The 12,749-nt window shown below is 49.9% G+C and overlaps 1 protein-coding gene across 5 annotated transcripts in view; it reads right to left on the minus strand.

The window, feature by feature from the left end:
* The window catches only part of LOC119435922 (calcium-transporting ATPase type 2C member 1-like), a 185,102-nt gene that overhangs the window by 96,233 nt on the left and 76,120 nt on the right, over positions 1 to 12,749 (minus strand). For all 5 annotated transcript variants that reach the window (XR_007465291.1, XR_007465292.1, XM_049660885.1 and 2 more), the window contains exon 14: positions 12,063 to 12,167. Coding sequence is in view for 3 of the 5 variants with exons in the window: in XM_049660885.1 (XP_049516842.1) it covers positions 12,063 to 12,167 (105 nt within the window). In the remaining 2 variants the exon portion in view is untranslated. The remainder of the gene's footprint in view (positions 1 to 12,062; positions 12,168 to 12,749) is intronic.

Raw genomic sequence — 12,749 nt, forward strand, 5'->3', positions numbered from 1 at the left:
TGTCGACGATCGTAGATGGCCTTTTGTGCGGTCTGCGATGACGAGAGCCGAGCGCGGGCTACTGTGCGCGTGACGAGCGCATGCGTGATGGCATCTTGTGCATAGGAAGTCGTAGACGTGGAGGCCTGATCAGAAGGGAGCAAGGTGTCAAAGGGTAGTAAGGGATGGCGTCCAAAGAGAAGATAGAAGGGTGAGTAGCCGGCAGTTTCATGACGTGATGAGTTATATGCAAATGTGACGAACGGGAGCGCAACGTCCCAATCGTGGTGGTCATCTGAAACGTACATGGAAAGCATGTCGGTCAGTGTACGGTTTAAGCGTTCGGTGAGTCCATTGGTTTGTGGGTGATATGAGGATGTGAAGTTGTGATGAGTAGCACATGATCGGAGTAGATCGTCAACCACACGAGACAGGAAGCAGCAACCGTGACCTGTGAGTAGGTGACGTGGAGCACCATGTTGGAGGATGACGTCGTAGAGTAGGAAGTTGGCTACGTCTGTGGCGCAGCTGGTTGGCAACGCTCGAGTAATTGCAAATCGAGTGGTATAATCCGTAGCGACTGCAATCCATTTGTCACGAGCAATGGGAAAGACAAAGACGTTGTAGTGGGGCTGGGTCAGAGTCTCTCTTGTCGGACTGAAACCTGCTGGAACCTGTGCGCTCTGTGCAGTCTTGACTTGACAAGCGCTAGCCGCTTACTGTTAATTAAATACTCCCCGTAACATCTTTTTGGTGGAGGTGCGGGGTCCCCGTACCTGACCCAGCCCCACTCTGAGACTCTAACCCAGCCCCACTACAACGTCTTTGTCTTTCCCATTGCTCGTGACAATATTGTCACCCAGCTAGTACAGCTAGAATAGGTGACCAGCAACAGATAGGCAAAAAACACGTCAGCCTTTAGCAATGGCTGGACCTCGGAGAGCGCGCGCGCAACCACGAACTTCGTCGTTCTCGCCTCAAGGGGCCAGTGTCACCATGTGCCAACTTATTCCGGACATTGCTCCCCTCTCAAAACCGACCGTCCCGGTCGCTTCAAGGCAGCGGGCAAGCACAATGGCAAGAGTGCCAACATGAAAAGAAAAAAAAAAAAAAACATACAGGAATGTACACAATGCCGAAGCGGTTTGTGAGGTTGCTTATCCCTCGAGTGCGTAGTACGGCTTCATGCGTACTACGTGGATGACTTCAGCACGGCAATGGCATCGGTATCAGAGCTTTGAGGCACCACCTGGTAGTTCAGATCCCTGAGGCAGCGTACAACTTCGTAGGGGCCGAAATAGCGGCGCAACAATTTCTCCGAGAGCCCACGGTGTAGGATAGGTGTCCACACCCACACGCGGTCGCCTGGTGAGTACTGCACGTTCCGTCGGGTCCGGTTGTAACGGCAGGCGTCGGTATTCTGCTAGGTGCGGATGCGATTCCGAGCAAGCTGGCGAGCTTCCTCTGCTTTCTCGACGAAATCTTCAGTGGTGTCATTCCTTGTGGTTCCGTGGTCTACCGGGAGGATGGCGTCTAAGGGTGTTGTAACGCGACATCCGTAAACGAGCTCGAATGGTGTGAACTCGGTGGTCTCCTGCACAGCGCTATTGTAAGCAAACGTCACGTATGGCAAAATTTCATCCCATGTTTTGTGTTCCACATCAATGTACATGGATGGGATGTCGGCCAATGTTTTGTTCAGGCGCTCTGTTAAGCTGTTAGCCTGGGGAGGATAGGCTGTGGTCCTTCGGTGGTCGGTGTGCGTCAGCGTGACGACTTGTTGCAATAACACCGCTGTAAATGCTGCACCGCGGTCAGTTATGAGCACAGCGGGTGCACCGTGATGAAGCAAGATGTTGTGGACGAAGAAGCTGGCGACTCCAGCAGCAGTTCCCCACGGCACAGCTTTTGTCTCCGCATAGCGAGTTAAATAATCAGTTGCCACGATTATCCACTTGTTTTGCAAGGAAGACATTGGAAACGGACGAAAAAGGTCCATTCCGACTTGCTGAAACGGCGCCGGAGGTGGATCCAAAGGCTGAAGGAGGCCGGCAGGCTTGACGGGTGGGACTTTACGCCTCTGACAGTCACGGCACGTTCGCACATAGCGCTGAACCGACGAAAATAAGTGTGGCCAATAGTATTTCTGCCGTATGCGCGCTAATGTCCTCGCGAAGCCTAAGTGGCCGGCACAGGGATTGTCGTGACAAGCCTGTAAAACTTCCTCGCGCAGCGCTATCGGAACGACGAGAAGGAACGTTTCTTGGCTGTTCTCGAAATTGTTCTTGCACAGGACATCGTTCCGCAGGCAGTACGATGTCAATCCTCGTAAAAGTGGGCGTGGGACAACAACGTCAGCTCCCTCGAGATATCGGATGATTGGAAGCAGTTCAGAGTCTGCACGTTGATAGTCAGCCATGCGCACCACGTCGACGACACCAAGAAATGGTAAATCTAGCTCCAAGTCAGAGGATGTCAAGGGAATAGGAGAAGTTGACAAGCAGTGAGCGTCGCTATGCTTATGGCCCGATCTGTAGACAGCAGTTATTTCGTATTCCTGGAGACGGAGGCTCCAACGAGCAAGGCGACCTGACGGGTCTCGTAGATTGGCAAGCCAGCAGAGCGAATGGTGGTCACTGATCGCTTGAAATGGCCGGCCGTATAAGTAGGGTCGGAACTTGCTGATGGCCCACATGACTGCTAAACATTCTTTTTCGGTGGTTGAATAATTACCTCCTGCTTTTGTAAGACTAGGCTCGCGTACGCAATTATACGTTCTGCGCCGTCTTGCCATTGAACGAGAATGGCCCCCGAGTCCGACGTTGCTTGCATCTGTGTGAATTTCAGTTGCCGATCTGTAGACAGCAGTTATGTCGTATTCCTGGAGACGGAGGCTCCAACGAGCGAGGCGACCTGACGGGTCTCGTAGATTGGCAAGCCAGCAGAGCGAATGGTGGTCACTGATCGCTTGAAATGGCCGGCCGTATAAGTAGGGTCGGAACTTGCTGATGGCCCACATGACTGCTAAACATTCTTTTTCGGTGGTTGAATAATTACTTTCAGCTTTTGTAAGACTAGGCTCGCGTACGCAATTATACGTTCTGCACCGTCTTGCCATTGAACCAGAATGGCCCCGAGTCCTACGTTGCTTGCATCTGTGTGAATTTCAGTTGCCGTAGTGTCATCAAAATGCACCAGCAATGGAACGGATTGAAGCCGTTTGCGCAATCGGTGAAGGCCTGCTCTTGGTCTTCCGTCCCCGCAAAGGGCACATCTTGTCGCGTCAGTCTCGTGAGAGGTTCAGCAATCCTTGAGAAGCCTTCAACGAAACGAGGCCCAGGAACCGCTGAACAGCCTTCTTGTCTTTAGGGTGAGGAAACTCGGCAACGGCAGCGAGCTTTTCTGGGTGTGGTTGTACTCCTTGGGAGCTGACCACGTGGCCTAAAACTTGAGTTCCTGGAAGCCAAAGTAACATTTTTCAGGCTTGATGGTGAGGTTTGCCTTGCGTATTGTGGTAAAGACACTTCGTAGTCGGGTGGGATGTTCATCGAACGTGCTGGAAAACACAACAACGTCGTCTAGGTACACTAGACACGTCTGCCACTTTTGTCCGACGAGTATAGTGCCCATCATTCGTTGAAGCATAGCAAGAGCGGAACAGAGACCGAAAGGCAGGACTTTAAATTCGTATACCTTGTCGGGAGTCACGAAGGCGGTTTTTTCAGGGTCACGCTCGTCCACTTCGATTTGCCAGTACCCTCACTTTAGGTCTAACGAAGTAAAGTACTCAGCATGACGCAGACGGTCCAAAGCGTCATCGAGCCGTGGCAGGAGGTAAACGTCGCGTTTGGCGACTCGGTTAAGCCGTCTGTAGTCAACGCAGAAGCGGAGTTTGTGGTCTTTCTTTTTTACTAGGACGACAGGCGTCCCACGACTTGTCGACGGCTGGATGACGTCATCATTTAGCATTTCTTGAACTTTACGCTTAATCGCCTCCCACTCCATAGGTGACACGCAGTACGGATGCTGACGAACAGGCCGAGCCGATTCCTCTGTAACTATCCAGTGTTGCGTAACGGAGATGCGCTGGACTTTAGATTCCGTGGAAAAACAGCCAGAGAATTCTGTCACTAGGCCCAACAGCTGATCCTTCTGTACATCTGCTAAGTCAGCATTAATGTGGACGCGGGTACCCAGGATGGCTTGAGTTGTTGCATCCAGGGAAGTCACTTGTAACGTGCCGACGTCGGAGAATTCAGCAATGTCGTTCAGGAACACTACAGCTGTACCTTGAGGGACGTGCTGATACTTATGGCTGGAGTCTGTCAACAAAACTTGCGAGGACTTATTCTGTATTCGAGCAAGGCCCCGGACGATGCAGATGTGTCTTTCAAGCAGCAGCGGGATATTTACCTCGGCAATACCCTCAGTTGTCGAATGCGTCGCAGGTTACGAGGGTCAATACGCTGCTCCTATGCAGCACCGTGATGTTCTCGTCGACAATCCTCAAGGCGTTGACATACGTGTCGTCAGTGTTGCTCCCTGCTAAGGCCTGCGCCGTCGAAAACGTTACCCGCGACTTTTGTAAGTCAATCACGGCTCCATTAGACTGCAGAAAGTCCATTCCCAGAATCAGGTCCCTCGAACGGGAGGATAACGAAATCTCCAAGGTACGTAAACGCACAAATGCTCACTCGCGCTGTGCATCTTGCTACTGGGGTTAGCAGATGGCCTCCTGCAGTGTGAATCTGCAACCCAGTCCACTTGGTAGAAACTTTCTTCAGTTTGCAGGCAAAGTCCATGCTCATAACTGAGGTGTCCGCTCCAGTGTTAATTAACGCCGTTATTTCTTCGTCTACGGTGACGGGAATGTTTGACGTTACTACCTCTCGTACGGTGTTTGACTGCGTCTATACATTTGCGCCGTCCTGTTTTCGTTGTTGTCGTCGTAGTGGAGGATCTTGCGTACACTCAACGTCAGCGGCCTCACCTCCGGAGGTCGCTGAACTCAGTTTTCCCCACACGCCGGGCTAGGCGATCGGCGTCCGAGAGCGCCGCGAGAGAAGGCTTGGCTTGGTGATGGTGACCTGTAACGAGCAGGAGACGACGAACGGGGCTCGTGCCATCGCTGATCAACATTGTGACGATTCGCGACGAAACTCTCCATTTCCGGTGGCCGCATCACCAGGTCGTGGACGAGGTGCATTCGAGGAGAATCCACGGAGCCCCACATGACGATAAGAACACATTCTGTAGATGTGCACGGCTTTGCCACAATGAACATAAAGGGGCTTGTAGTCTGTGGTGCGCCAGCTAGATGTCGCTCTTCCTAGTCCTTGCTTCAGTGATGTGCCGTGGCCTGCAAGGCCTGAAGCTTACGTCCATTTGTTGAGCGGGGTTTACCATGCTGTACGAACTTGAGGGTGGTGGACGGCGTACTGCTTCAGTGTAACTCATTTCAGCACGCAGGCCCTGCTATGGTGCCTCGTACTGTCCAGGAACATGGACGGCCTGTCGGACCTTGGCACGCACCATTTCCGCAATGGAAAGTTGTCCCACAGGGGCAGCGGTCGTCTGCACCTTCTGCAGTTCCTCCTTGATGACAACCCTGATGAGTTCTCGTAAGGCACCGATGTCGTTACCGAGGGTAACGGCAGAGAGCTCCTCCTTTGAAATCACGGCGTCGCGGTTGTATTGCTTGGCCCGCTGTTGAAGGGCCTTTTCCATGGTAGTGGCTTCGTCATGGAACTCTTCAAGTGTCGGCGGCGGATTTCTAATGAGGCCAGCAAAGATTTCCTCTTTGACTCCGCGCATTTAGCGGCGCAACTTCTTTGTTTCAGACATGGAAGGGTCCGCACGTGTGAAGAGCTGATTCATGTCTTCTACGTACGCCGTCACTCGCTCATTCGGGCCTTGAATTCTCGCCTCCATTGCTAACTCCGCCCTCTCCCTCGTGTCCGCCCTGGCACAGGCATTGAGGAACTGCCGACGAAATTCTTCCCATGACGTCAGTGTCGTCTCGTGGTTCTCAAACCATGTTATTGCGGAATCTTCAAGAGTGAAGCACACGTAGCGTAGCTTACGCTCGTGGGTCCAGTCATAATGGTCAAGCCAGTCGTCGGCATCCTCTGAAGCACTTCCGTGGAACAGATTCGGCGTCCAAGTATGATTGACGACCACGTGCGATGCTGCAGTAGTGGTAGGATGTGATTAGTTTGTCATTCTAGTCCGTTCGGGTAGCAGACCACGCTGTGGCTGGAGTCCCTGGAGACGTCGGCTGGTACGTACGTAAGGGCCGAGCTTACCCCTTACGTACGTAAGGGGTAAGCTGGGCCGAATTACTCGCCGGGATTAGATCTGGGGTACGCTCCGGAGATCTTAACATCGACTGTACCCAGCACCTCCACCAGAAATGTCACCTAGCTAGTACAGCTAGAATAGCTGACCAGCAACAGATAGGCAAAAAACACGTCAGCCTTTAGCAATGGCTGGACCTCGGAGAGCGCGCGCGCAACCACGAACTTCATCGTTCTCGCCTCAAGGTGATATCATTATGCATTGATATACCAAGATAATTAATGGACACAAGAATTCACTGGATATGTCACAAAAGGAGGACTACTTGAAAAGTTGCACCATGTGCTGTTCGCACTATTGATTTTTCCCAACTGTAGACCAGTGACAAGAACTTCAAAATAAGTGCTTGCAATTACCTTGAGAACCAAGTGCCAACACTTGAGGGACGAAACAAAAAAAGGACACATTGTTAGTTTTTTCTTCTTTCGTCCCTCATCTCTTGGCACTTGGAACTCAAAATGAAGGTATACCAACTTGTCGGGGTTTCGGTTCATTTGCTTATGATTATTAGGCAGTTCATAATACAGTCAAACCACGATATAACGAAGTTGCACTTGCAGCAAAAAACTTCATTAAATCACAAATTTAATTATTTCGAGGTTTTAAAGTTTCAGCAGTAAGAATAATTTCACAGAACATTCCTGGTGGATAGTATCTTGTCAGCAAGCATTAATAAACAAATCGCAAGACAGTGGGGCCATAATAGCGCGGTCATGAGGGCCAGTGCATGCAGTGCAGATCGTGCCAAGAGTAACGCATCGGAGTGGCTCATGGCTCGGAGATTTGCGTGTGTTGCACCGTGGGGCGCCATAAATCTCGGACGCCATGGCTAACTGCACTTAGTGCCCGCATCTGTCATCAGATCGTGCCCACAAATTCGAAACTAGTGGAAAAAGATACGGATATCCACCCAAAGAAAAAACGTCACAGTTTCGCCACAAAGGCGCGAATTGATGGCAATGGAAATAAGACAACCACACAAAGTAAGGTTTGTAGTTTTATCGATGTCACGCATGCTCAAGCAAACATGAAAAGATCTCGCTCTATGAGGATGAACCCTTGGTGTCACAACACAAGCGAACGCTTCACACTGTGTCTCATAAACTTGAGACTATGCAACCGCCAACACTAGATGTGCGGAAACACAATGCGCCAACCACCTCGGCTAGGTCTTTGCACTTGCCGCAGATTACGTCCAAGACACAGGACATGGCCTGCGTATAGACATCCATGAGCAGCCACAGCAAGGATAGAGACGCTAAAGGGAGAGGGCAGATGCACTCAACTATGTCATGTGCAGCACATGTCCCGGCTAATGCTGATACTTGCAATTTGCATGCGAAGGAAGCACCATGCTCGCACAAGACTCACGCAGGCAGAAAGAGTGGCTTTGCATGTGCAATCAAATTGCATTTGTTAAGATTTTGGAAGTCATATTTTTCCATCTTGTGACTATCAAAACTGGGTTTGCATTACAATTGAACATGGCACATTTTTCTCTTTTATAGCTATGAAAATTGGGGGTGCATTACTTATTATTAGAATAAAGTAAATACTTAAACTGTATGGGTTCGCTTGACTTTCATGAATCCCCTGATGTTTTTCCCACATGGCTCGCATCTCCTGTAATCTAGCTTCGCCGCTTGCCTTTGCGCCGGCGGCGGTCAGGGGCGGTTGAAGACTAGTAAAAGAGATGGCGCGAGTGAAGGGAGAAGGCTGTTCCTCTTTGATTTGGGATCGGCGAGCGGCGCGAACATACCGCGTGTGCGCCGACACACTCTATGCGAAGCAGTCTCGCGAGGCCTCGGAGCGGGGCACCGGAATGTACGAACACGACCGTTCGAACGCGCCACTGTTGGCATGACCGTACACATGAATGACTAGGCGGTAATCAGCATGGGGCGAACATATTCACTCACTATCCTGTCGCAGTGAGTCGGACCTCTTCGAATTGTCACGCACCCAGTGCTGTAGTAATTCGGCTAGCAGGCATTAGTGTACGAAAGGTGCAAGAAATGCTTTTTTGATTGCTTGAACTACTGTGTTGTCGTTCCTTTGTCCCAAGAGCACGTTTGAGACGCAAGATCTGGTGCACAAAATGGGGCTCTTGATCATCGGATGATAATTTTGAGTTTTGCACGGTTCGAGACAACCTTTGTTTAAACCGAAGCGTAGTCCTAGTGTGGATTTTGATCGCTAGCGTCGGTGGCGTGCTTTCTCGAGTCGGGCGACGGTTGCTGTAGCATGTTTGAACTTTTCAACAAGCTAAGCCTTTCCACGATTGTTTTTTGAAGAACACTTGTCGGTACAAGACCCACAAGATCTGCATCCTGGGAGAGCAAGGCCTAGCGCCCGCGGAGCATTGGCAAGACTGAAGCGAGTGATTACGGAAGCCTCGTGGGTGGTCTGAATTTCTTATGTCTTATGTCTTAGCTTCTCCCATCTCTTTGAGACTCTAGGAGTCGCAGCTGTGGGAGCCGGGTGGCCACGGGCCACAGGTGCTGCTATGGGCTGTCTGGTATTGCGGCCTGGCATTGGGCGTTCCGACACAGTCTGGGATGGTGGTCGCCGTCAACTCGGATGCTGTGTGCACCGAGCAGTGCAAGGCCACCTCACAGAGCTGACGCCTCCTTGCGGCTGCCTGTTTCACACCCATTTTGAGCGTTGTTTTTGGCATAGTTTCTCACTATAACACCTAGAGGGTAACCTGGCATCACCGGCTATGCGAGTTTCTTAAAGGGCGCTGTGCCGTCATGGGAATGATGGGATACGCGTCTGCGAGGCTTGTGTTGGCTGGTGTTGTACGAGGCTTCGTCTAAAACGTGGATATGACTACAAAAATAATGCGTTCTTAAAATTAAATCTGCATAAAGGCTTTCATTCATCCATATTACATCTCTCAATAAAGTTTACTCACCTACAATGCAGAATCAAGAGAAGAAAAGCAAGAACAGACGACAAGTTCCAAAGTGAGCGAGAATCTTGTCTGTCCTCCAACTTTAGCGGCGAGCTGATGCTTTTTACATTTCATATAATTGTACATCCAATAATAAGTCCTCAAATTTAAACAAAACATGCTTTTGTGTAATAATCAAGCTAAAAAAGCTTTTTACGTGCTGTTTCAGCAGGAAATGCATCATTGTGACAGACGGAACGGTGCTAGCCAGGCGTGTCTTCGAGGCTTTCTGGCTCTCCAAGAACGATGCCAATGCGCAGTCACAATATACGGGCATTCCCAAGCATACCACACTGCAGCAGCGCCAGATTTCCCTCTAGGTAATAGTGAGAAACTCTATGGTTTATCGATGTCGGTTGTTGTCAGGGGAGGGACTCATTAGGCCTATGGCTTCTCGGAGCTGCCTGTCGCACGTGGAGGGACATAAACTGGTGGACCGTGGCATTGAGGTGTCGCACTTTCCTTCCCTTATTCCAGTTAGCCTTGCCTCAATTGAAATTATTCGTTCGACTCAAGAAAGCGAGCTTTGTTCACGTGAACTTGGCATCTGAGTATTCGCCTGATCTTCTGTTAGCCGAATTGAAAATCGTACCACACGGGCGATGTGCATGCCGAATTCGTCTCCCTTGCACAATTTTAGTGGTTGTCGAGTGTGTTGAGTGTACGCAGCGTGAGCAGAGTCATCGCTGGTTTGCTGTCACCTACACATCGTCTGCACTGCTGCCCCGGACTACGATCGAGCCACCCCAGGCAATGGTGATGCCTGTGGCCAGTTCAGCGCAACGACTTCGACGACCGCCTGTGTCTAGCTCGCAACCCTCGGTGCGACTGGCACTTTTTCGTGCCAACTACTGCGTCACTGTTTCCGGAGTCCTGGCCTGGAGTCGTGCCATCGAGTCTTCAGAGCTGCTGCTGTGACCAACAGACGCCAGTGGTGTACCCCAGAGAAAAAGTCGGCTCGCATGTTATAGACAGTGCGTGGACATTTCCTCAGTGATTGCACTGCTGTATGTACTACCTCTCGTTCACGAAGCACGCGCTGACGTTAGACCGTAATGACATGTTTCGCCAGAGTATGTAGTGATTTAAGGTTAGGGGGATGTCGGCACGCTCGACTTTCACGCGTCCCCGATATTGTTTTGCCCGAATGACTCGCGTCTCCTGTAATACGGCTTTGCCGCATGGCTTTGCGCCGACGGCGGTGGTTGCAGAATAGTACGAGAGATGGCGCAAGTGTTGCGATGTTAACGCCACCTAATGCATGGCTTTGCGCCGGCAGCGGTCGGGGGTGGTTGCAGAATAGTACGAGAGATGGCGCAAGTGTTGCGCTGCTAACGCCACCTAATGGTGGGGTTACTCGGGAGCAAAAGGGAGAAGGCTGTTTCTCTTTGGTTTGGGCTCAGTGAGCGGCGCGGATATACCGCGCGTGTGCCGACATCCTCTCTGCAAGACTGTCTGGCGAGGCCTCAAAGCGGGGCACTGGAATGGATGAACACAACCGTTCGAACGTGCCACCATTGGCGTGACCGTACACGCAAATGACTACGCGTTGGTAACCAGCATGGGGTGAACATATTTCCTGACTATACGGTCGTAAGTCGGACCTCTTCGATTTGTTGCATGCCCATCAGCGTAGTAATTCGGCTAGCAGGCATTAGTGTATGAAAAGTGCAATAAATGGCCTTTTGATTGTTTGCACTACTGTGTTGTCGTTCCTTTGTCCCAAGAGCTTGTTTGAGACCCCACAACTGACAAAGAGGTAAAATCATTTATACACATTGACAATAACTTTCAAGCTACAGGATCAGGTTAGTCATGCCATTGACAATTTTTATGACCACCTCGTACGATCAACTAGAATATCGGCTATCCCCGTTTGTTCTCCGATCCACACCGTTCTCTTCCCGTCTCTTAACGTTAGGCCTAACATTTTTCGTTCCATCGCTCTTTGTGCGGTCCATAACTTGTTCACGAGCTTCTTTGTTAACCTCCAAGTTTCTGCCCCATATGTTAGCACCGGTAGAATGCAATGATTGTACACTTTTCTTTTCAATGACAGTGGTAAGCTCCCAGTCAGGATTTGGCAATGCCTGCCGTATGCACTCCAACCCAATTTTATTCTTCTGTAAATTTCTTTCTCATGATCAGGGTCCCCTGTGACTAGGTGACCTAGATAAACATACTCCTTTACAAACTCTAGAGGCTGACTTGCGATTCTGAATTCTTGTTCCCTTGCCAGGCTATTGAACATTATGTTTGTCTTCTGCTTATTAATCTTCAACTACACTTTTACACTTTGTCGGTTAAGGTCCTCAATCATTTGCTGTAATTCGTCCCCGTTATTGCTGAATAAGGCAATGTCATCTGCAAACCGAAGATTGCTGAGATATTCGCCGTTGATCCTCACTCCTAAGCCAAGAGCCTGAATACTTCTTCTAAGCAGAAAAAATGGAGCTGGGCAGGACATGTAAAGCGTAGGATCGATAACCAGTGGACCATTAGAGTTACAGAATGGATACCAAAAGAAGGGAAGCGCAGTCGAGGATGTCAGAAAACTAGGTGGGGTGATGAAGTTAGGAAATTTGCAGGCGCAAGTTGGAACCAGCTAGCGCAAGACAGGGGTAATTGGAGATCAGAGGGAGAAGCCTTCGTCCTGCAGTGGACATAAATAGGCTGATGATGATGATGACCACCTCGTTCAGCAAACTGTAAGCTGAACTACAGAACAATCCATGTGTGTCCAAACACTAAGCAAAGGAAGATGCCTCACCCCTCCAAACTTGGGGATGACCTTCACTGCCATCATTTTATGTTCAGAGCTGAAAGGGATCTCCTGAAGCCGCACATAATGGTTTCTCACATCGTAAATTCCCATCTGCAATGAAAAGAGGACAGACGTGCGTATAACACCAGAGCTACAAAAAACGCTGCTTAACTAAAACAAAATGCTATTCTTGAGTGCTAAAAAACCCAACAGTGTTGAATGAAAAGGTCAGCAATACCTTGTGTGACCATAATTATCAGTAACCATAAACGGTGACACACACTGCACGCAACTCGAATGGGTCCTCAGTAAAATGGTTGGCGAAGTATTTATCTACAGACGCGGTCAAATGCCGTGGTGAAGCATACTGACAAAAGGCCTCACATCTGTCATAGCCTCTCACACTCATCCTTTTACTCAGTAGTAGTCACGGTGGCTTACATAGTTTTCAGGCTTCTTTCATTTCAAGAGAATAGAAGACTAATAGAGACTAAGAAGAGAATAACGTGAAGTTAAACGCAAGAGAGCACGTAGATCGACAGAAGGGAACGAAGACACAGTGCTGTGTCTTCGTTCCCTTCTCTTCTCCTACGTGCTCTCTTGCGCTTAACCGCAAGTTAAAAAATTCTTTGATTTGTTGCAGTCAGTGCTCCCTTACTGCCCCTTCTTTGGCAGTAAGAGAACACAGATTGC

This window comes from Dermacentor silvarum, chromosome 1, assembly GCF_013339745.2.
Source record: "Dermacentor silvarum isolate Dsil-2018 chromosome 1, BIME_Dsil_1.4, whole genome shotgun sequence".
NCBI classification, from domain to species: domain Eukaryota; kingdom Metazoa; phylum Arthropoda; class Arachnida; order Ixodida; family Ixodidae; genus Dermacentor; species Dermacentor silvarum.